The 24,836-nt window shown below is 37.7% G+C and overlaps 1 protein-coding gene across 4 annotated transcripts in view; it reads right to left on the minus strand.

Moving 5' to 3' along the window:
- Window positions 1–24,836, minus strand: part of EXOC6B (exocyst complex component 6B) — a 525,152-nt gene that overhangs the window by 132,912 nt on the left and 367,404 nt on the right. For all 4 annotated transcript variants that reach the window (XM_012731527.1, XM_012731526.1, XM_012731525.1 and 1 more), the window contains one exon: window positions 4,615–4,688. In XM_012731527.1, coding sequence (XP_012586981.1) covers window positions 4,615–4,688 — 74 coding nt within the window. The remainder of the gene's footprint in view (window positions 1–4,614; window positions 4,689–24,836) is intronic.

A 24,836-nucleotide genomic window follows, 5' to 3' on the forward strand; every position in this document is an offset into this window, starting at 1 on the left:
AAAAAAAAAGGAGTAAGAAATAAAAAAGGGAAACTAAGAAGTGGAGTTTAAAGAGATTAGCCTAATACTTAAAGAAAGATATTCTAGATTGTAGTAAAATTAATATGCATACACACAAACACAAATTTTTAAAGAAACTAAAAAACACGGCTATTTTCAATGCTTTAAATTTCCTCATCAATGCCTGACTTTCTTTCAATTTAACTCCCTACCTTTTCCTTGAAATATTTTATAGCTATTTAGATCTACAAAAAACCTTTCTCATTTCATGACCTTTTTATTTCCCCCACTTACAAATAAAATCTGATTTCCTGATTTGCATTAGCCATTTTGCATCATTTCTATAAAATTTGTCTTATCTCTCCATGAGAGTATAAACTAGAGTGCATTTCCCAATCTCCTGAACATGGGCTGGCCTTGTGACTAGCTCGAGCCAGTAAAGAGTGGTAGCAACGATGATGTGCTTGCTAGTTGCAAGTACAGATCTCATGGGGGTGGCACATTTCCTCTTGCTCTCTTGGAGCCCTGCCAAGATGCCATGTGAATCAAGTCTGCGTTAGGCTGCTGGTGCATGGGAGATCACATGGAGGGGAGAAGGGTTGGCCTAACTAAAAATGCTAGATAAGGCAAAGTGCCAAGCCCACCCAGCAGCTGACAACTGAGTATGCTGAAGGTACGAGTGAGTACACTGAACCTACCCTAAACTTGTCAACCTGTAGAAATTTGACTTTAGCAAATAATTCTTGTTCTAAGACAATTTGTTTTGGAGCAATTAGTTACACAGCAAAGCTGCTGAAACAACTGAGATACACACAATGACTTCATCCTTCTATGTAACACTTAGCAGACTGTGCCTGATGTTAGAGTCTCTTTTGCTCCTTGAGAACATAGACTTTCTATTTACTTGTATATTCCCATTACGCTAGGTTGTGCTTCATTCATAGTAGGCACCCCTGGTTTAATAAAGTAAAGTAAAATGAAAATCAACTGAAATTCAAATTTTGGTGATCCTGAGCATTATCTACCTAATGTTTCACAACAGAAAAACTTCAAACCATCACTAGCATCACTGAATAACCAAACAACTACTGAGAATCTCTACTGACCTCATATTATACTTTCCAAGTATGAACTGCTAAAGACCAGCAGTTATTACCACAGGAGAGCACGTGCCACTTCCGGGCAGTTAATGAGTGGGCCTTTCAGTTGTCCTTCTCAAGATTTAGCATAAACATAAATTTGGATTTTGATAGAAATATGCTCTTTATTTGATTTTGATATGTATGAAAGCAATCTTACTTTTATAAATTTAGAAAATATAAGGTGAAAAGAGGCAGATTCTGGTTTGTACTAATTCATATTATTATTAACAGCAACTGTTCTAAACCCAGAAATCTGACAAATGAAAAATATAAATGCATTTTAACTCTGAATTGCTATACATATGTAAAATATCATGAAAATGTGTATATTCAAAATGTCATTTAATTCTCTGCCTTAAGATAGGAAATTTAGAACAGACAGGACAGGTGAGAAAGGATGAATAGTTTTGCTATCCACATCTCATTTGCTTCTTAATGAAATTCTGTAGCTTTAAATGACACTCTGTTATTATAAGCCACACAGAAATGATTCAATCAAACATTCTGTTTTGAATATTTTAAAAAATTATCATTTGATTGATAGTGTCTGTAACACTCTAAAGCCGAGAGCATGAGAGCATGATCGGGTGAATATACTCATAAGTCAGTGAGGTAAACGCACTCCATGACAAGAAAAGACCACCTGGCTGTTCTGTCTGGGGACAAATCCCCTTCCTGTGTAGGGTGTATTCAAAAATTGCCTTAACATTAATGTCTTGCTTTAACTTCTGTTACTCCTGTTTACTATTGTAAAAGAGCATAATAATGAAGCCAGTGAATAAGCTGGACAACTGAATCAGGACCTAGAAAGGCAAAGACAAGCTTGAATGATTAAAATGTATGTTGTAAAAAGAAAAATATACGTTAAAAAGAAAAATATAGACCAAAGAGAGTAAAGTCTCCAATTTTGGTTGGTAAAATCAACAATATAAATACTAGCTAAGGAAAGGATGTAAGTGTTACACATGAAAAAAGCTTCTTAGTATCAGATAAGAAGCTTAATAAACCAGGAGTAGAATATCCACCTCCCAAATTAAAGATGATGAAAAATATATAGCCAATGGGCTCAAACAAAGTGAGTCAGATTTTAGTCAACCTAAGAAATAACTTCCTGGTAATCAGATTGGCCTAATGTGAAATGTGCTGCTTTGTACAAGTGAGTTCTCTGCAAGGGGGGTATTCAAACACAATCTGGGATACTACACAGGGTTGTAAGTATCAAGCCAATGGTCACACTACATGAGTTGTAAGAATTCTATTTCAGGGCTCCGGAGAGTAGATGCAGATGCACAGTGAATTCAAGGGCACTTGATCATGACTCATTTTAGGTCAAGATTTTTCCAGGCTTTCTCCCAATAGAATGAACATCTCTACAGATCAAAAGAAGTCTCCTTTTTAAAAGGTGCTCACTTTAGATAAGTTGTGGCAATGACTAAGATTAACTGTCAGGAGATAAGTATTTTCAGCATGGAGTGTGGAATGATAATTTTTCTCACAATGATTCAACTATTTGAGGCCTGCTAATAATAAGTGCCCTGAGAGGGAAGTTTTTAAGTGATCTAGGTTAGAAAAACTTAAGCTACCTTAATCAATATAAATAGAAATTAGGAGATAGGGAGAGGTATACGCTTTCATTATTAGTAATATTTTAGAGTTTTGGTTTTTACTGCTCCATTAAAGAAACTCTGAGAACAGAAAGGTAATAGAAAGTAGGAACTTAAGCATAAACCACTATGCTCACTGAGAGCTCACAGTACTTGAGAATTCATCCCCAGCTCAGGTCCACCTTATTTTGGCTGTGTTTGCTAAGTTACTCCTTTTAGTTAACATTTTCGGTGAACATTAGTCACTTTCCATAGGGACCAAATCCACAAACTAGAGAGAATGATCACATAGCCTTCTCATGAATAGTGAGAAAGGAAAATTTTTCCTTGGCTGTGCTTCTCCAATGAAGTTTAATTTCTGCTTTCCAAGAAAAATCAATTGGCTCAGAAGTTTCTGAGAAGAAATGTGGAGGTGGAAGTGAAGTCCAACAGATACCACCCCACGAAGCCCTAAAGCAAAATTCCAATCTTTCAACCTTCCATCAGTCAAAGGGTTAAAACCTGAATGTCTGTGACTGGAATCCACAGGTGGAAGGTGTTAAGAGTGGAAAAGGATACTTCGCTCCATTCGTGACCATGCTGGGAAAGCCTTTATGTGGAAGAGAACCCCCACCTCGGCCCCCAAATATTAAGTTGACACACGTTTCAGAAACGCGGTCTGAATCCACAAACTATGGAGGGTGTGTAGAGACACAATTTTCTGTTTTCTGCTCAACAGGGCTTTCCAGATTTGTCATTAGATGACAGATTACACCACCCATCCACAAGGATTCAGGGCTAGCTCAGGCCATCCATTATGGGTTAAAAGCTGTTCCAGCATGAATCAAGTCACAGTGGTAAGGAGACTACCAATACAAGGGGTCCTACAGCTTTAAGAAATACCCTGGGCATCTAAAAGTTTTCAGAATGCAAACTATGTCAGCTCTGAAAACAAGAGGCACTGCATCATTATGGCAGGAGAAACAAAGCCAGCCCCCTTTTAAAAACAGACAAAAAAAAAAAAAGATTGTTTTAATAGGAGAGAAGCATCAGTCATTGATTCATTCACACTTTCTATCCAACCCCATCCATCTTCAGAGTGAAGAGATGACAGAGCCCACTTAACTCTCCCTCTTTCAGCCCCCACCCAGGCAACTCCTCTATACCCAAACCACCAAGACCTACCAACCCATTCAATTCATTCTGCAAGAAAAAACCCTGTGGAATGACTCTTTCTATCCCTATATGATGGGCTTGCAAGACTCAGGTATATCTAAGCTTTCATCACTACTTTAATATGGATGCATGTCAGGTTAGCATGACTGGTCAGAGCCTTTACTAACCATCTTCTAAAAGGACCAGTTAGTCACTCATGGCTGATCACATTCTACAAAGGAGAGGATGGGAAACTTAAGGCAACAGAAAAAAAGTCAACAAACCAAACTAAAACCCAGAATGTAAAATATTTCATTTTTCTTAAATGCTGCTGCCTTCATTATCTACAAACAAAAGTTCTCCAGGCAGGCAGTCTCTGCATCAATGCACCTGCTTAGCATGGGTTTGCTGAGTTATCTTTTTGCTGTGTCTGCAGAAGCCAACTATAGCACAATGGGTCACATCACTTGAGGGTCACTTGAGTCCCTCTACTCTCTGAATCCCCCTCCCACCTCCTGCCTTCCCTTCTACCCACAAAACCTTTAACTCCACCATAGCTAAGGATCCCAGATAGCTAAATAAAAGAGGTGGCCTCAAACACAGGGAAAAACCCTTAGGTCTCCAGTGTGAATCGCCAACGCCAATCCCCCTTCCCTCCCCTTTTCCTTAAGACCTGATGGTCTTCAGTCACACATCTTAAAAGAAAAACAAAAAACAAAAACACAAAGACCTACTTGTCTCAAGTCGATGAAGGCCAACTGCAGCGTGTCCTCCTGGAACCCAGGCACCGGGCCGGATCTGGCAAACTCTGTGGGAAAGAAAAGAGGATAAAAAGCGCCTTTAACTAACCATGGACAGGGAGATTGGCAGACGGATGACAGGGAAGACAAGAGAGGCTGGGGGAGAGGAGGACCAAGCTTCTAAGGAGTCATGTCTTTCTCCCTTCAGCTTCTTTGTTTGCCCTTCAAAATTCGTGTCATCAAAACACCATTAATTCCAGCATCCTGACAGCAAGGAAACTGTACTAATTCGACCTGAAATTTATTCCCATGAGCCGCGCTGGGCTTCAGAGTATTTGTTTTGTGAATGGACAAACAACTTGCAAAGGAGGAGGGAGAGGGGGAAAGAAAAAAGTTTTTCCTCTCAACACAATAAAATCTTCAGCTGTGAAACTCTTTTCAGTTCCGAAAGCTATTTATATTTTAGATCTCTGAAGGAATTTTCTAATTTCACGCCTGTCACTTCATTCTCCAAGCATTTATCAAAAAATATTCCCTGCCACATCATTAATTATTCCCTCACTGATTATTTGGATTATCTCATGGGTGCATTGTCGCACATGCGTGTATACACACACACACACACACACACACACACACACACACACGACCAGCAAAACCAGCAGCAGGGTCTGCCCCAATTCAATGTTTGGTTCTTGAGCAAAGGAATAGTTGAAGAGATGAAAAGGCTTATCTATAGACAAATCTCACTGTAGAAACAGAGAACATTTGCACATGTCCATCCTTTTGGTATATTCTTTGTCCTTGACTTCTATATCACTCTCAACAATTCTTTTGTTTCTTCCCTCTATCCCAATTTAGTCGTAGGTCGAAGAGACCACCAAATGCTATTTGCAATTTACAGTAGCACCTTGGGTACATGCTCAGTTTATGACACTGGTTCTACATCATTAACAAGAAGATAACTGAACAGGACTATAGGGACAAATACTAGTAACAGTTAAGAATGTCAAGTTTTATTGTCCCTAAGCCCAGCTTATTATGGAATCAAAAGGTCTTGTTTAAGCCCCCTACTCTCTCTCTCACACACACACACACACACACACACACACACACGATTCAAGAGCTGGACCGTTACTGTCTTTAATTCTCTGTGAATCAAAAGCATGGTGGACATTTAGCATTAATCTGTTTACGGTAAAACAACACCAGTGTCTACACAGCAAATATGAAAAGGAATGTTTTCTTATTAGTTATTACATTTTTCTCCAGGAATTAGTTTAAGAACTTTGAGTCAGTGTTGCATTTTTCTTCTGAAATTAAACAAAATCCATCAAGATATTTGTATATAAATCTGGTTTATATAGTTCCAACAACTAGTAGCTGGATAGATTCAAACAATCATTTGTGAAGAAAGATAGAAATTTATGTTCTTTAAACATTGTTTCCATCTAGACAGTCCACAGAAATAACAGGTTTTCAAAAAGCCCTTGTACCACCCTTATAATATAAAGCCAACAAGTTAGGCTGTAGGGATTATGGAAACATTATGTGAAATGAAATTTCAAATATTTTATTAAACTAATTAAAATGTAGCCCAAGTGTATTATACAATTGCACACAACATATTCTCATTTTAGACATTTCAAATTAAAATGATGTCCATAAATGGGAAAAAAAAAACTATGTAGCGTGGATAGCAGCATTAGTTTCTCTTTCTTTTGAAAAGAAAGTACAAAAGCCATTTATAAACTAATTTTATCATATGTGTGTGTAGCCAAAGTAATTAAGATTTTAAGAGTCAAATTCTAAAACTGCAAATACTTGAAGAGAACTGTGCTAACAGAAAGCTTGACATAATCCATGCCCCATATCTTATCATAGTTATCTGTGATAGCCTTGCATATAGATGATAACTGTTCAAGTCAAATGTACAACTTTCCCATACGATGGTCCTGTAAAAGCAATCTTTGAATTACAGCCATAGCCACTCTTGGATAGTCTTGACCGTCAAACAATCAACTTAAATATGTTTCTCCTACTCGCTGACTTCATGCAAGGATGCATATTATCACTGTTGCTCCTCTATGGCTGTATGCTGTATCGTTTAAAAGTACGAAGTCTCCTCTGGGTGTGAACCTATTTCCTTCAATCATATACAGTGCTGTAAAGCACTGTTACCTCCATAATAAAATATAAATGAAGTGCTCTCTGTTAGTCGGCTCCCTGCTTGTGTGACATGTAACAACTGTCACAGTGCTCAACTAGCCTACATCTGCCAGCTCAACAGAGCTGCTGTGTGACACATGGGGAGAATGTTTGTGAGCCGCTGCCCATTCCTGAGTCTGCTTTTTGGGCATGTTCCCTGAGAAGAATGGATGATGCTGATGAAATCGCAATCTGGATGTGGTATGTCTTTAGTTCTCAGAGTCGCACATTAGAGACCTCATTTTATGACACATTGAGTCTTTTGTGTTCCCAGAGGACCTGGTGGCCTTTTAGATTTGCATTCCGCTTTTATAAGTCAGAGAATCAGAGAATGACAATTATATCAAGGTACAACAAAGTAAAGAGGTTATTTTTCATATATGAGTTATGGAACATGTCTAATTACTGTATATTTGTATTTTTTCTCATTACTTTATGCATGTAATTCTTTTCTCCCTGTGTAGATAGTAAATTCCTAAAGAATAAGGAACATATCAAAGAAACCCACAAATGTTCAAAACAGCAGATGCTCAGCAAGGACTTATATATCAATTAAATAAGGTCACAAATAGTAAAACTCATTAATCACACATAATCTTCATTGTCTTGAAAACCTTTGGATTACAGTAGGTAAGGCGTTGTTAAACTGAGTATCAATAAGCAGGCTCTAGGAATTTATGAGTTCCCTAAAATTAAGTGTGCAATTGATTATCACCTCCATTTTCAATTAGTTTTTTGTGTGAATATGCATCTATTTGGGAAGTTTCATATTTTTTTTCTGAACTCTCAAAAGGCTAGCCACCAGAGGTTAAGAAATACTGTTATAAACAAGGCAAAACAAAAGAAAGTCAGCTACAACTCATTGATAAGTTAGTGAGTTGTAAACGCATAAAATAAGCCTCCTATAATTTTGTAACTCAATATGTCTTTAAAAAGATTATCTTCCAAGAGTCAGAGTCTTCACCCTCTAACTAGGTTTACTGAGGGTAAGTTGCTTTACATTGTTGCATTTGTTTAAGGGGATATAGACTTACACCTCTGCAAAGATACATTTCTACATGCCTACCACCAAAGCACCAATACTCCTCCACCATGCTCCATTGGGCCCCTAACCCCTGCTTCCATTCTGCCACTTTCCCTTTCTGCTTACTTCAGTTTTGCAGTTAGATGTCAAAGGTTTGTCACCAGTTTGGTTTTGCTTGGCCTGTGTTTATTGTTTATATTTCATATATAAATGAAACTATCAGTATTTGCTTTTGTCCTACCGACATTTCACTTAAGTGTTATACTCTCAAGTTTCTTAGCTATAGTATGAGGAAAGGTACACATTTAAAAAAAATAAAATGAAAGCCTGTAAGTAGTGTGATTTTATAAATTATAATCTGTATAAGACATGGCAGTAAGCACTCAATGTTACAATAGGTTACTGCAGAGAGGAAGACAAAGGAAGTGTTTCATCCTTTATATTTCATAACACTTTAAAATGATCACAGATTACTTTTATAATCAAAGAAAAGGAGATAGAACAATACACACATATATGCTACTGTTATTTAGTGGTGCTGAGTCAGTTATACTTTCCTTAATGACAAAAGATATAACAAGCTCAAAATTTAGCATTACAGGCAACTAGGATCAGATGGCACATTAAATTCCCAGATGCTGGGTGATCAATAGAAGGAGGAAAACAACAAATAGGGGGATGGAAAGAAGTACATGGCCTGTTGTTAACACAATGAGACATACACAAATCAAACATATGTACACACAACAGCCACTTTTAGCTCCCAAATGAAAACCTCCTTTTGATGTCATACAAAGAGGAATATGTATGTAAATTGTGGCCAAATGGAGCCAACAGATATATGGGTACAATGAATAATCCTTTCCTGGTTTTTGGATTCCACAATCTGTAGTAGGTTTTTGTCTCTAAGTGGCGTGAGCCTGCACCAGTTTCCAAATCTTAGAGTGCTACCGAATGGCCTCAAGCCTGAGAGAGCATCCAGGGGTGCTTGCATTATCAGAAAGGACACCTCATGCTACTTGGGGAGCGAGGCAAGGTTTCAGTGAGACTGCTCAGAAATCTTCCACGTGGGAAACTTGCTAGGTTAGCAGAGCCCCTGATCAGCACTGACCCAGAGAGCTCAGCAGCCCAGCAGGTCTCCCTCACCTTGTCTAGTCATGGTAAGGTCTCTCAGGTATACCAGCGCTAACTCCAAGATCAAATTTGCAAGTGTAAACAATCTGTTAATGAAGAAATTCAACTAATTGAAGTTTATGAAGGAAAAATTTTCATTAAAAAAATTAAAAGGAAGGATACAAAGTGAATGCCTCCACCTAAGGTGAAATGAGATACATGGGGAGAAAAAAAAATTACACAAGAAAACCTATTTTACTTACCAATATTAATCATTCCTTTACATTCCCAAGTACACTTGAATCTATGATAAGTGGCTATCATTTTTTAAAACAATATTAATTTTTCAAAAATAGCCAGTATGGGGGGGGGTGGGAGAGAAACAGATGGGGTTTGGGCATGGATGATTTGGTGAGGGATGAGCTGAACATGTACACATATGGAAGTGCAAAAATGTAACCCCCCAAAATTAAAATTAAAAAAATCTTCTGTAGACTTAACTTTTCTAATACTGTTCACATTGTGAAGAAACAAAACTACCAAAGGGAAAAGGGAGGTAGTTCCATTAATTTCAAAATGTTTTCTAGGGGTCTCCCTGGTTGTGAAAGGGGCTAAAGCACAGCATTATGGAGCCATCCAACAGCCACCACAGCAGGAGTTCGATCCCTGGTCAGGGAGGTGACCCACAAGGTACAGCAGACCTCTCCTGTTTCTCCCACTGCTGCCTTCAGCAGTCTATTTCAGTCAATCCATCTTTTCTGCTCCCCATTCTGTCTCTGGTGAATCTTCTGATTCCCTGCACTTCTGGCTTGTACCCCAGTTGTTGTATGCATAAATAAATAAATCTGTTTTAAAAAACCAAAATGTTTTCTAGGCTTCTTGAAGGACTGATCTTAAAATTAACTTTGTCACTTAGAGAGGGCAGAAAAAAATTAAAATATACTTTCAAATTATTTGGGACATTTGCATTTGGGCAAAAGAAAACAAAATATGTATTATATGAAGAATCTAGAAGTCTAATTAAAATAAAATAAAATGATAGAGTTAGAAGAGGCTTTGAGAAGTCAAAATGACTGCTTTTCTCTGTAACTGTATTTCTAGATAGGACATCAGAGAGCTTATCAAAATCAAGTTGTGAGAAATAAAATATAAAACTATGTCTTCTTAATTTTTGTATAATGTCCACAGAATAAGGGTAATTTCAAAGGCAGATGAGCAATAGGAAAAAATTTGTTTCAGAAAAGCAAAAGTAGTACAACATTTGGCATACAGGTAAAATAGCAATTGGTGGGTGAAATATAACTTATTCAAATTAAAAGGAAGTTGAAAAGACAGTGGACAAAATTTTAAACAGAGATCCCTGGGCCACATCAGACACTATTGGTCTCAGTGAACTTCTAGGTCAGGCAACAGACAAGAGAACATCACCACAGGCAGCATCACCAGCCCTCACTCAAATGAATTAGGTGGTTGCTTTTGGCCAAAATGTCAGGTGAGGAAGAAAACTCTATCTCAGAGTCCAAAGTATGTTGGGTACTTGTTTATATCTTAAGATCATGTCAGGTCACATGTGGTTTTTGTGAGATTAAAAAAATAAGAGCTGCTGTTGCTGTATTAACATAATGGTTTCCTGGTATCTGGCTCCCTGGAGCAACAGATAAGGAGTATGCTAGACTACGAAGTCTACGAAGTGTGACTCTAGGGAAGCTAAAGCCTTCTTGCATCACTTCACAGTGGCTCCACTAAGCTAATTACAGAGAGGAGTTGGTGGACTCCATAGGGAATCCACCCCAGGCCCTGATGGTCAGAGAAAGACCTGTCAGAATGTAAGTAAGCAACTGCTAAAAAGAGAGTTATCAAGGAGACAGATAAGGGGTGGGATAGAAATCTCTAGAGATTCAACTGACTACATAACTGTATAAGTATGGCTGAATAGAAATGGGATCATTATATATATATATAAAGCTACCTTTAATTATCCAGAGTATAATTCTGTGATGTAAATTACTCTTTGTTTTTAAATATGTAACTCATTAGATGTCCCACCTCAAGAAACTCAAAGGAAAGTATAGACTAGCTCTAACTTGTTTCAACTTCTATGAGAATGAGGAAATTTCTGATTAACGCTAGTAATAAAGTCTGATGGCACATGCTAAACCCGTACTCGTCCAAACAGTTCTCAATTGTTTCTCAGAGCAAAAGGAGCTTGGAGAATTAAACATGAAAATAAAAGATTATGAATCTGTTTGGAAACAACCCAAATGTCCCAAAATAGATGACTGGATCAATATGTGTTATAGATCCACAATGGGATACTATTCAGCAATCAAAATGATAAACTCATGATTCAATCACCTAGTTTTGGGCATATGAGTTGTTTCCAGGAATCACCTATTGTAAATAGTGCTGCAATAAACTTAGGGTGTAGGGGTGCATGTGTCCTTTTGAATGGTTTCACTTATAGGAGGAATTTAAGAGAACCAAATAAAAGGTAGAGGGAAAAGCGTATTGTTATTACAATACAAAATACAACAACCTCAAACAGACAATTATAAATCAGAGAGATCCTACAGGGGAGGGGGACAGAGAGGGGCCAGAAGGAGGGAGGAATGTGGGGTACCATGGGGATGAGGGGGAGGGGAGGGGGAAGTAAGCACTGTTGTAAAATGAACAAAAATATAAGTAGGTATATAAATTTAAAAAATGTTTTAAACATAAATTCATGCCATTTGCAGCAAAATGGATGGAGCTAGAAGAGATTATGCTTAGTGAAATAAGCCAGAAGGAGAAAGGAAAATATTGGATATTATCACTTTTAGGGGAAACAAAGAGTTAGGGGAAAAATAATAACAATACATAAAAAAAATAACAGGCAACTATAAGTCAGAGACATTCTGCAGGGGGAGGGCAGGGAGAAGGATCAAGATAGGGGAGGAAAGAGCACAAGGGACTATGGTGATGGTGCACTGGGGGTGAATTGGGGCTGGGAATTTTACAGGGACTACACCAGAGAAGAGAAAGCACATATTGTACAAAAGTGAACAATGATGTAAAATACATATAAATAAGTAAATAATATAAAATTTAAAAAAAAAAAACAACAAACAGGACCCTTCCTTCCTGGTGGCACAACAGGTTAAAGCACAGTACTATAAGCTATCCACAGTCACTGCAGCATGAATTTGATCCCCAGCCAGGGAGGTGACCCACATGGCACAGCAGACTGCTCCTGTCCCACCCGCTGCTCCCCTCAGCAGTGTATTTCAGTAGATCTGCCTGTTCTGCTCCCCACTCTGCCTCTGGTCAATCTCCCTACTCCCCCAGACCCCCTCCCCAGCACCTCTGACCTATACCCCCATTCTTGTATGCATAAATAAATCTTTTAAAAAAATTTAAAAACACCTGAGAACTAGGACAGAGAGTCATGACTTTTTAATTAGTAAGGAATGAAACTCCTGTAAACTAGGAAATGGCCATAAACATGAAGTTAACTTTGACACTGCTGCTAAGTAAACAGGTCAATCATCGCCACCATTTGGTTATTCCTTCCATTGTGCCACTGAGGGAACAGAGTCCAGGCATTTGCTGTGACTGGTGTCAATCACAGCTCATTCGCTTGGAGCAAGAATCTGTCTTATGAGGCGTAAACTTAGAAAATTTAGAGAAGCTGACTTCTAAGTCTGGCCTAAAACAAAAAAGGGAACAGTAAACAGTTTAATGAAATTAGTTGGGCGAGTCTAGCAAAGCAAAGGAGAAAACTATTCTGTTCAAGATTTGAAAGGAGATTATTTAAACACTAAAAATAAAAGAGGCAACGTTAAGTCTCTACGGTTGCAAGGAGTCCAGGGGAACTGGGGGCACCTTATACAAACAGTGCTCTTCTTTGTCAAAAGAAGTACTTTTCAAAATGATGAATAAAAATACATTAGTTGCTAAATTAATAGAATGGTTTTTGTATTATGTGATTCTCTGTACAGGAAGAAAGGTAAAGGGAAGCCAAGACCATAACAGGTGGCAGAACACTGTCAAGGCACATAACATAGGACCGTTCCTTTAATAACCCACAGTAGAGCAATAGCCAAAAAAATCCCAAAGGTGTCCTAGACTGAGTTGACAACTTAGAATCCTAAAGTTGAAAGGAATATTAGTAGTTACTGAGGACTTTCACAGATGAAAAAATTAAGGCCAAAAAGGTTAAGTCAGTGAATGAGTTAGAATAGAGCCCCTCTAAAGTCTGTTGTACTATTATTTCAATACATATCTTCATTCAAAATGTCTACAAATACTCACTTCAGCTGTTCTTCTATATGTATAGCAAGTATTTTCTCTATATAATGAGGAACCACAAAATTGTACAAGTATGTAGACCTGTGTTCAGTCATATTTATCCCCTGAAGTTCCCAAAAGCTTCACAATATTGCAAGATAAGAACCTACTTCATAACATATATTTTAAAACAATGGCGAAAAGAAGTCTCCCAACTAGCAATCAGAGCGTCTCTCTACATGATCTCTGGGAGCTGAGGATCTGCTATAAAAGGGATGGGCTTCCGGAGCGATGAAAAACACTGATGTTCCAAAGTAGTAACTTTATATCCTTGATATTTTTACTATGCTTTTAAGGATTTAATGTTATCCATCTGTTTGTTCAATACTGATTATTCTGTTGTATGAGCATATACACAAGGCTATGATTATCTGAAATTTTACATTTAAAAGGATTCTATAAGGCATTTAACATAACATTGGAAATGAATTCTCTAAAAAAGCACTGTCCAAATAGAAAAGCAGCCATAGGGGTAATTTCAGAATTTCAAGCGGACACATTAAAATGAAGAAGTGTTAATTAAATTTTAATAATAATATGTCTTGTTTGACACAAAATACTTAAAATGTTTTAATTTCAATATCAAATAAATATTTTATTCATGAATCTTTCGCTCAAAATATAGCATGTATTTTACATTTGTCACACATCTCATTTCTGACCATCTACAGTCCAACTGCTCAAACAGCAACCTGGGGCTACTGGCTAATAGTACAGGATAGCACAGCTCTGGATGATGTTAACTGTAATGAATGTAAACTAAAATAAAACAAGCAAATAATGACTTCAGATTTTCTATTTAAAGATTTATTTATTTGCGCATACAGAACTGGGGTGCAGGCCAAAGGTGCAGGGGCGGTGAGAGGATTCAGCAGAGACAGAGTGGGGAGCAAAACAGGCAAATGGTTGAAGTACACTGCTGAGGGGAGCAGTGGGCGGATCAGAGGAGGTCTGCCACACCATATGCATCACCTTGGAGCAGGCAGAGATTGAACTCATGCTGAAGTGGCTTTAGCTTCTTACTGCTGTGCTTTAACCTGCTGCGGCACCAGGGAGGGCTGACTTCAGATTTTTAAATACCAAGGAAAGTGCACTCTCAAAATTTATAGTCATATGAATTCTATTTTCAGATTGACTATCAAATTTGAGTGGAAGTAAGTGTCCATGATACTATGCAATGGCTTCTATTAATTTCACATTTTAAAAATATGTGAAAGAACACGTGAGAACTGCATACTTTGTATAGTCTTCACCATAGTTCTCTCAGAGAAGTACATACTATGTATAATGCATATTGCATATTCTTCCCTATGTCCATCAGTGAAACTTTACATTACCTCTCTAATTATCCTTATGACAATATTCTTATTTTTGTTTCCAGAGCTTTTTTATTTCATACATCTATTTATTTTCCAATTGATCTTGTTGAAAGTGTCTCAAGTAATTTTTGGAAAGCAGTAGGGTATACATATATATGTTTTTAATGATGATAGCTGATTAGCATATAAGTTCCTGGATAATGCTCTTTACTTCACTTTCCCCAGTCAACAATGACAATAACAATCCTGATCTATAACTTTAAAATGTTTTGTAAATGTTCAATATAAAATAAACACTGACACATTAAAGAAAAATACCAAGACTCAGTATCAAGATTCTGAATCAGGATAGATATATATTATACCACATGATGAAAAAAGCTGAAAGTCTGAGAAATGATTATGGTGGGCTGCACATTGGATGTTTCCAAGTTAAAAGAGTTAGGTTTTTTTTTTTTAAGTCAATACAACACTTTCCCAACTGAGAATAGAAAGTTCAAACATTTCATGAATGGTTAAGCAATTTGCGGAAAAATTGAGTCTCACAGTCAAACTGAAAGAGGACAGTGACACCTGAAGGCCTGCTCTAGCGGGAGCTACACAAGGACCCGCAGCATGTGCAGCCTGCAGCCCAGCCCAAGCTCCAGTGACACATTTAAATGGCAGCAATAATTGCCAGTCTGACCTAAAGGAAGGTAGGGTCTGGCTAACTGGCCAGGGTTTCACTTTTGAAGACATGTCAGGATAGTAAATGGACAAATCCGGTTTCAGGTGACCAGCACCAAACAACTGAAATTTTAAAAAACAACCCAGCTTGAATCTGAAGGGGATACAAGCTGAGGACTTGGGACCCATTCATTAGATGGCTTCAGACAGACTCATTGGGACTCTCCCCTGCAAGGACCTCCGCAGAGATTTATCAGGAGTCAGACCTTCACAGACAGATTTCCCAGGACACAGAACTCCATAGACCTTTGCATCAAATCTCTGTTTCAAGGGTGGCCTGGCAGCATCTCCTGCTTCTAGCCAGCCCTGCCTCTGACATCGCCTGTAAAATGGTACCATCAGCTTGTGCATGGTGCCTAAAAGAGCTCTTTGCTCTAATACTAATGCCTGCTCTCTAACATCATCGCCTGTGACCGGTGCTGCCCAGTACTGCTGACCCGTGACTGGCACTTTGGCCTGTCCTCTGGATGCTGCGCACTGCTACTAATCGTCCAGCACTAGCTTCTAGTGCTGTGGCCTTTGGTACTCTCTGGTCCAGCATCCGGTGCTGCCAGCCCGGCCTTTGGACAGGTGTTGCTTGCTACTGTGGTGCCACCTCAGTGATCACCTCCAGCTGCCACCCTGAGTTGGATATTGGTCACCAGGCAGTGGACCACCAGCTCCAGGCTCTCACTGAAAGGACAATGTCATTTAGTCTGAGCAGCCTTTGCTTAGCACTACTGGACACTGTGGACATTACCTGGGGTAGGCAGAGAGTCATTTGTGGCCTTAGAGACTCTTTTTTTTCCCGATTACCCCTTGGTTTATAAGCCCCATTGTTGTAGCACCCTGAGCCTGAATGTCACCTTGTACTTGTGAGGGTGCCTGCGTGAGCACTCACCAATGGTGACCTGTTCCTCAGCCTCTGTGCTGTTTTATTAGTTGTCCACAGAAAATGGACATATCATTAGCTAAGGCAACTGGAATTCTAGCCCTTTCTAGAATTCAATCCTATGATCTCGGACCAATCACATAAGTTCTTAGTGCCACATGATTCTGCTATAAAATGACGGTAGTAATTCCCTTTTTAAAACTGTGGGGCTAAATCAAATATACTCTTGAGGTCTGTGATATAATAAAAATATATCTGGTCTTCATCCCTAGCTCCTAGCATAAAGTTTCAAACACCTTTGGAAGTTCCTGAGCAACAGAAGTATCTTTAGTTATTTATAATGAGTTCCTTTAAACTATAACTAAGTTTATGTTAACAAGGTAACGCAAAAAGGGAGAGGGGTCTTAGATTTAAGATGTTAAGAGAGGGATTGGCCAAGTCAGAAAGACCAAGCTTGTTATTAGAGGATTGAAAGTTTGAGCACCATCCCTAATCTCCAGGGTACGGAAAGAGGCTGGAAATTGATTTCAATCATGTGGCCAATTATTTATGCAATATGCCTATGTAATGAAATGCCATGTAAAAACTCTGGCCAATGAAGTTCTGTGGATCTTCCGAATTGGTTACCAGACTTCTCTACTGGGAGGGTTACATAGCTGAGCTCTAAGAAGACAGGACATCATCCCCCTCCTCCTCGGGATCCAGTCTTATTCATTGCTTTCCTCTGACTGCTTTGAGTAACATCTTTTATAATAAAAGTGTAATCGGGCCCTCCCTGGTGGCGCAATGGGTCAGGACGCAGCACTGCAAACTGGCTGCAGCCACTTCAGTGTGAGTTCGATCCCCGGCTCCGGAGGTAATCCACATGGTGCAGCAGACCTCTCCTGTCTTGTCCACTGCTCCGCTCAGCAGTGTAGTTCATTTATCTACCTGTTCTACTCCCCACTCTGTCCCTGGTGAATCCTCTCAACACCCCTGCACCTCTGGCTTGTACTCCAGTTCTGTATGAATAAGTAAATCTTAAAAAAAAAAAGTGTAATCACCATAAATACAGCAACTTTCATGAGTCCTATGAGCTTTTCTAGAGAATTATTGAACTCAAGGGGACCTATCATCTAAATCTTTGGTAAGCTAGGAATTTAGAGGATCTCTGAGACTTGTGCCTGACATCTGATAAAGGAATACCTTGTGGGACTGACTCCTTTGTTTGGGGAGTCTGCACTACTCCAGGTAGTGTTAGAATTGGATAGAACTGTAGGATACCAAGCTAGAATCAGGGAATTGCTATTGCAGCATAAGGTTTAATTCAGATCAAGTGAAATATAACTTGACATTGGATCCATTTTAATATCTAGGTGATAGCAATGCACGTCCCAGAATAATTAAGGTGAAAATTACTAGAATTTGATATAATAAAATAATAGATACACTTTCCCCCACCTGGCCAATTCTTAATATGAATCAAATATTCGAACATATTAAATTAAATCTGCATTATTAGAATTACTTTCGATATGACAAAGTAAAAAGCTTTGCATATGTTGTTCAGCGGAAGTTAAGATGTTATACATTTCCTACCTTTGCTTTATGGAATTATTCTAGTATTAAATCCCCCCTTCCCCTCCTCCATGGAATTTAATGTACAGTTTTAAAACAATGATCCAAGACTCATGTTAAATGTTTATATTAGATCAATATCAATACCAGTACCGGCCTGCGATTCTGGTTGTACAGTCTAATGTATTTATTTTCAGAGGTCAAGAAGTAAGCTTAGGATTCACCTTTCTAGAGAATATAAAGGTTGCCACTAATAGCTTGGTTTGGGATATGTCTTCCCTTTTATTTTTCCTAAAACAAGCAAACAAAAACAAAAGAGACTCTGTCAGTAAAATTTTAGACCTTAAACTCGTTACTAGGTAAAATGTCAAGGAATGCACTGCAGACACAACAGGAAAGTTAGAGGAAGCATTAGGTATTTTAACTCCTAGGTCCTGCTAAAACAGGGGGATTAGTGCTTAAAGAGAATTCAGGTTAGTTAAAGGAAATGAAAATAATTGTTTCTTAAAGTACATAAGCAACTTCTGTCTATGATAAACTGGTGCTTTTAAAGGAATATCTTAAGTGCCAGGAGGAGATAAATGAGCATTTCAAGTATTAAAAGCACTCCTGACTTTAAAATGGGTCCTTGTTGAAAAGCCCTCAGAAACGCTTTTCTGAGGAAGAGGAGAGAACCTCCAGCCCTTTTCCCTGGTTAATTGCCTAGGCAGGGCTCATGCTACACCTTGTTTCCATCCACTGACAAACAGATAGCTGACAAAGAGATTCCAGTGAGTCACAGAGGAAGGGCAGACCTTGAGAAGTCTGACTGCTAGACTTGGTGAAACACTGAGGAGACTTGAATTTCTCCTGAAAAGTACACCATTCAGCGAGGACAGAGAAAAGAAAGTAGAGAAAAAGTACTAGCTCACTTTTACTGATGCCAAAATGAAAACAAAGTAAGAGCTATTTTTCTTTTATTTTTAGTTACATTATATAAAATGTTTGCTGCTATTTTCAATTAAACAGTCCCAAATCATTAGATATAACAGTGACAGTTCTCTGAGGCAATGAATTAAGCAACTCCTTTTTTTTTCTCTTTCAAAGTTTCTGGAAAAGCTGTTTACAAGAAGCACTGATTCAGCATCTTTAGTTTCATTCACTCCTCAACTCTGGCAATATGGTTCCTGCCACCATACTTCCAACAAAAAGCACTCTCCCCACGATCTGCTTTTGGCTTTCTTCTTACAAAAGTGACACATTGTCAGTACTTACAGTACTTGACACATGCACGTACCAAACAATTTCATTATGCTTACAATAAAAAAAGTACTCATTATTTACCTGCAGTTTTTTCCCTGAAATTAAAATTTAGCTGAATGTCCTATATTTCAGCTGTCAACCCTAATTAGTTTCTCTAACTACTCTTGCCCCTCTCCTGAACACTTCTCACATGCGTGCCACAGCACTTTTTCTAAAGCACAAAACAATGATCTCACATTTACGCTTAAAACATATAAACAGCTCCCTGTATCCATAGAACATAGCATATACTTCTTAAGAAGTCTAGGGAAACCTAACAATGACTATATTTTTCATCATTTCCTTTTGGCTACCCCCACTTCATTTCACCCTGTTCTCAGTCATAATGAACTCGGTTTAGTTTTGTAATATGGTATGCTCTGTATTTCCTCCCAGGATCTATACAAACACCTGCCTTTGTCAGAACACCCTTCACAACATAACTCATCCCACGTTCAGCTAACTCCTGCCCACATAGTATAATTGGATATTCTAGTCTTACCCATTCGCATAAAACGATTTTGAAAATGATTGAACACTGTTCAGATTCACACAACAGTAAAGACACAGGTCTCAATTCACACATCTGAATGTACTGTATACCAGTGGTCCCTCCACTCCACCTTCTCCTCCCAGGGAAGAAGTGGGAAATGGAAGGAAATTACAGGTCAGAGGGAAATAGAAGGAAAATACAGGTATACTACAGAATAGTGTAGCCAAGATATTAAAAATTCTATAAATTAACTTATTAGAGTTTAGAGACACCAGTTTTTTTTTTTTTTAAGATTTACTTATGTGTACAGAACAGGGGTAGAAGCCAGAGGTGCAGGGGTGGTGAGAGGATTCACCAGAGACAGAACAGGCAGATCGATGAAGTACATTGCTGAGGGGAGCAGGAGGCAGGTCAGGAGAGGTCTGCCAAGCCATGTGGATCACTTACAGAGCTGGGGATCAAACTTGTACTGAAGCAGCTATGGCTAGCTTGCAGTGCTGCATCCTAACTCATTGTCCCACCAGGGAGGGCTCGAGACACCAGTTTTTCTAAGTGAAGTATTGGCAATGATATTTTCCAAATATCAATCTAAGAAATATGAATTGGGTTATCTGGGATTTCTCTCTCTCTCATACACACATGCAAATATAAGACAGGAAAGGATAAACACTTTAAATGTGTAGTACTAAAAGTAGGCTTTCTAGATGGCTTAATTAAAGTAGCAAAACTCAAATTAGAGTAAGTTAAATGTTGACACAGGCAGAAAATGATTGGCAGACATGAATTGTCTTCTAAAAATTAGAACTTTTATCAATTTTTTTGAGATATATATACAGTGCTACTCCACTTCAAGGTAATAAGAGGATTATAATGTTATAGAAAGTTCTTGTGGACTTGAGTAGAGAAGTCTGTCAACTTTCAACAATTAAAATAATTTTCAAATAGGCATAGTATTTTAATATGATTTCCTGGTTTACACCCTATAAAATGGCTCAATTAAAATAGTTTACTGGCCCCAGTCCCAAAGACATGAAATGAGAGCCAAAGAAAATACGAAATATACAAAATGCTTCACATAAGTACTCAGAGACAAGCAAAAGCAGTGAATGCATCAGATATTCGTGGGACACTCTGGCTTTTCACAAACATTAAAATTTTGGCTTATGGAAGGTACAAATGGCTTGATGGAATGAGGCATCGGTGTTAATGAAACAAATTTTAGCTGAAGAGATGCTTGAATTTAGTTGATATAGCAGAAAAAGATGATCATGCAATGCTCTAGAGCTAATGGGGAGATTTCTGGTTTTCAATGATTATGATGAGGAATCATTTCTACTGCCTCATTTTCCACTGAAAATGCCTCTGGATGAGAATAAAACTTTTTAGATGATTATTTTTTCATGTTTCTAGCAAAGAAACAATAAAAAAGGCTTTGAAGATTGAGAAATTTCTGTGATATTCTCCTTCAACTGTAAGAAAATGTATTTTACCAAGTCTGAAACAAGAAAGTAGTGATAACCACAGATTGTTAACTTTCTCTTCTTTGAAAAGTCATTTATTAATCTTTCTGGAACTGAAACTTCCAGGATGTAAGTTTTCAAAGTTGAGAAAGAAATAAGGAATGAAACCTGAAATAGCTAAAATGGAAAATATAGAGAAAGAGGGAAAGAGTACCAAGTTTGGAATATTATACCAATATACAGTCCTCCGCTTTTCAAAACCATGCAGCAAGAAAATAGTCTTTAAACTACTTTAAATAAAACCTTGAAGAAAAATCTAAATGATTTCAAAGAGGAATCAGTCACTGTCTTTCTTTAGGGATGGGTTAAAAAATCACATTTGCTAATCAGTCAGATAGAATTTAGGGTATTAGGAGAGTATGCCACAGAAAAGCAGCTTAATTGGGAATAATGCTTCTTCATTGCAGCAGGTCCTTTATAATCCATCGTCACTAACATGCCCCACAAGTAATCCAAAGTAATATTTGCTAAAGAAAAATATACATTGTCTGTCTTGCTCAATCTCTGGAAGCCAACAGCAGGATTTGACAGTGATGCATAACAAGGTTAGATCAGCGTGATCCATCTCCATTTGCTTGACAAGGATGGCATCTTAGACCATCGTGAGGAAGAGCAGGTTGCCTGCTCTCACTGCTCAGGTTGGCAGCACCTACTATCAAATGACCAGGTCTCTGGCAATGGACTCAGAGAAACAATGACTGTCTTATCTCCTGGAATTCAAGGCACTTTGGCACATAAACCAAAATAACTACTACTGGACACTACTCACTGATCCATGTCTGAAAAATGCCCTCTCAGAAGGTACAGGGTCCATCACCTCTATTCAAAGGATAGTGACATTGTCATTTTAACGTCAGGGGAGACTTCTGCTTGGGTTCTCCCTAGCTATGAAAGGCACATCATAATAGCATAGTAGCTAGTGACAGACTCTGGAGGCGTGGGAAGACAACAGCAAGTACTGCAGGGCTTTTGTGGTGTTTTGATGGAAGGAAGATATTTGCAGTTCGTGTTCTTCCCACACCATTTTGGATCTGCAAATCCAAACTCAACCCTGTTTTTAAAAAGCAGTGGTAAGCGGGGAAGAAACAGAGCCATACACTGCATAAGTTTCTGAAAGTTTTTGCATAGGTTGACTAAGAGCTATGCACCTGAGAAAAAAGATACCAGATTAGGACTTCTCTTCATCCTACAAATTCCCACTGCACTTGAGTTTTAAATCTAATTTATTGTATAGAATAGCTACAGTGTCCCAGTTTTGCAAAGGAAAAAGAGGAATACAGAAAAGGAACAGACTGCTGACCACTGTGTGTATATATATTGCCTACTAAAGGATTCTCCTTAACAAATCTGTACATTTTACTGCAAATATTGAATGAAACCAAGAAAAAAAGGAACCAAGAGATAAAATGAATAAAAAAGAACATTTTCTAAAAAAAGCGTGGCTATCCAAATCCTTATTTGTTTCAAACAGAAAATGAAACCATTATTGTAAAGAAGAAACATAAAGCATTTTTCTGATTCCATTAACCAGTCGATCAACCAAAAGACAAAATTCATTAGCCATGAAGCTTGTCTCCATCATATTATTGCAATAAGCATTGACTCCATCATATTAAAGCAATAACAACTAATTATCCTTAGACTTTCACATGTGCAGAGCACTTCAAATTATAGGAAACACGTTTATTTTTCTGCATACTAACTCATCAATCATCTTACCTTAATGTTTCTCAGATGGAAGAGAGCAGAAAGGAAGGGCTTGTTTTAAAATAGTAATTCAGAAATGAGGCTAAAGAAGAAGCTAAAGGATCTGAAACTAATGATACTAAAACACACAGAATGCCCCCCATAGTCTACCTATAGGAAGTTTGCATCTAAAAAAAGAGGCATCTATTATGTTCATATAACATAAGAAGATCAAGTTTAAAATTTTACTTGGTTCAAACTTACTCCATTTGTCTCTCTTCTAACCTTACATTGTTCAGATGACTATTTTTTTAAGATCTGAAGAGAATACAATCTGAAAATTGTTCCATGGATTAAGAACAAATAATACAGTTTAATTGGAAAGGAAATAAATTCAAACTTTTCACAAGAACCTCAGTATAAAATAGTGCCATTTGCTCTAGTGATTCAACATTTCTAAGATTTTTAAAATTTCATAAAGACCCAAATTCCTTCACAAAATCTATTTCTACCAGGAACTCACGTTCTCAAAACAAAGCTTCCAAGGGAAATATATTCACATTCTTCAGTCTCCTCAAGCTCAGGACATCTTAACTGACATGTTTTAACATGGCTGCTCTGCTTTAACCACAACCACACTGAAATCTCTACAGGATACTGAAGTGCTCCAGGTCTTAACTTTTTTTCTAAACTAGCATTATCTAAAAGTAAACAGAATAAAGCAGACTCTGAGACAATCCTTCCTTAAGGAATTACATAGAAAGTTTCCCTGAGAAAAAAATTAATTGACATTAATCCAATCATTATTGAATTTACAATAGCTCCCAGTAACAGTCAAAGTCTGCTTTCTGTTTCTTTATATTCAGAAGACATCCTCTAGGGAACAAGGCAACATTATAATGAAAATTATAATAAACATATTTAATACTTATGGTGGTTAGAAATAATTGTAGTAGCCTCTTATGCATCATCTCATTTAATTCTTCTAAGAACTCTCCATGGACATAAAAATAACCACAGAAATTACCTTCCCATAATATATCTTAATATCTTTGAGCTAACAGAAATTTGCATATCACCTAGACCAATGTTGTTATTTTACAAAGGAGCCCAAATCCCAAACAGGTTTGATGAACTCCAATGAACATATTCTAGTTCTATGTTGGTTGTTTTCAAATTTCTAACCCAAAGTTCTCTAGAGAGAACTTTGAGTGTGACAATGAGGATGATAGCTAACAGTCATTGAGCATGTTTATGCAAAATTAGTCAATCACAACAGGTCTATAAGATAGAAACAATGTAAATTTATTTTACAGACTAAAAAACGCCTGAGGTTTAGAGGAAGATTCAAACAATTAAAATGAAGATCCAGATTTCATATAACAGTCTGCTCATATCACCTATAATTATTATTATTATTATTATTATTAAAATAGCAGTATTCTTATGCAGTAATATATTGAGACTCTCAACAAAGGTTGAGAGTTTTATAATCCACAGAAGCTGGTGGTAGGATTTGTGTACTGAAGTTGCCAATATTTGTCTTACCAGTTGTATTCCCTCCTAAAAGAATAGTTCTTAGAATTTCAACTATATCCCAGGTTGCCTTGCTATGCACATCATATGTCATCCATCCTGAGCTAATTCCTACTTCTACTCCCTCCCAAACTCAGAATTGACCAAAGAGATTAAGAAACTGATGCAGTTGAATCATGAATGAATAAAAATGCTAGCCCTGTCATTTAGTCCTTCAACAAATATTTGGGAAGCAAGTAGCATTTGTAAGGCACTGCTAGGTGCTGAGGAGACATGAGTGAGAGGGCAGACAAAAATCACTGACCTAATCATCTACTATTTACCTTGCAGATAAGCACACTATAATTAATACAGATTATTAGGGGTCAAGCTGGCAGACAAAAGACTTTGAAAAAATGGTACAATGTATGGAACCAGTGTATGGAATTGGTTAGCAAGTGATGTTCAGGAAAAAGGGAACTGAGACTTACTTTCATTTCCCAGGATGGGAAGTCAACAGTCTGGAATGTGGCAGCCAAGTTCATAATTAAGGTATTATCTTAATCACCTGGGAATA

This window comes from Condylura cristata, unplaced genomic scaffold, assembly GCF_000260355.1.
Source record: "Condylura cristata isolate star-nosed mole 26May11 unplaced genomic scaffold, ConCri1.0 scaffold00031, whole genome shotgun sequence".
Lineage (NCBI taxonomy): Eukaryota > Metazoa > Chordata > Mammalia > Eulipotyphla > Talpidae > Condylura > Condylura cristata.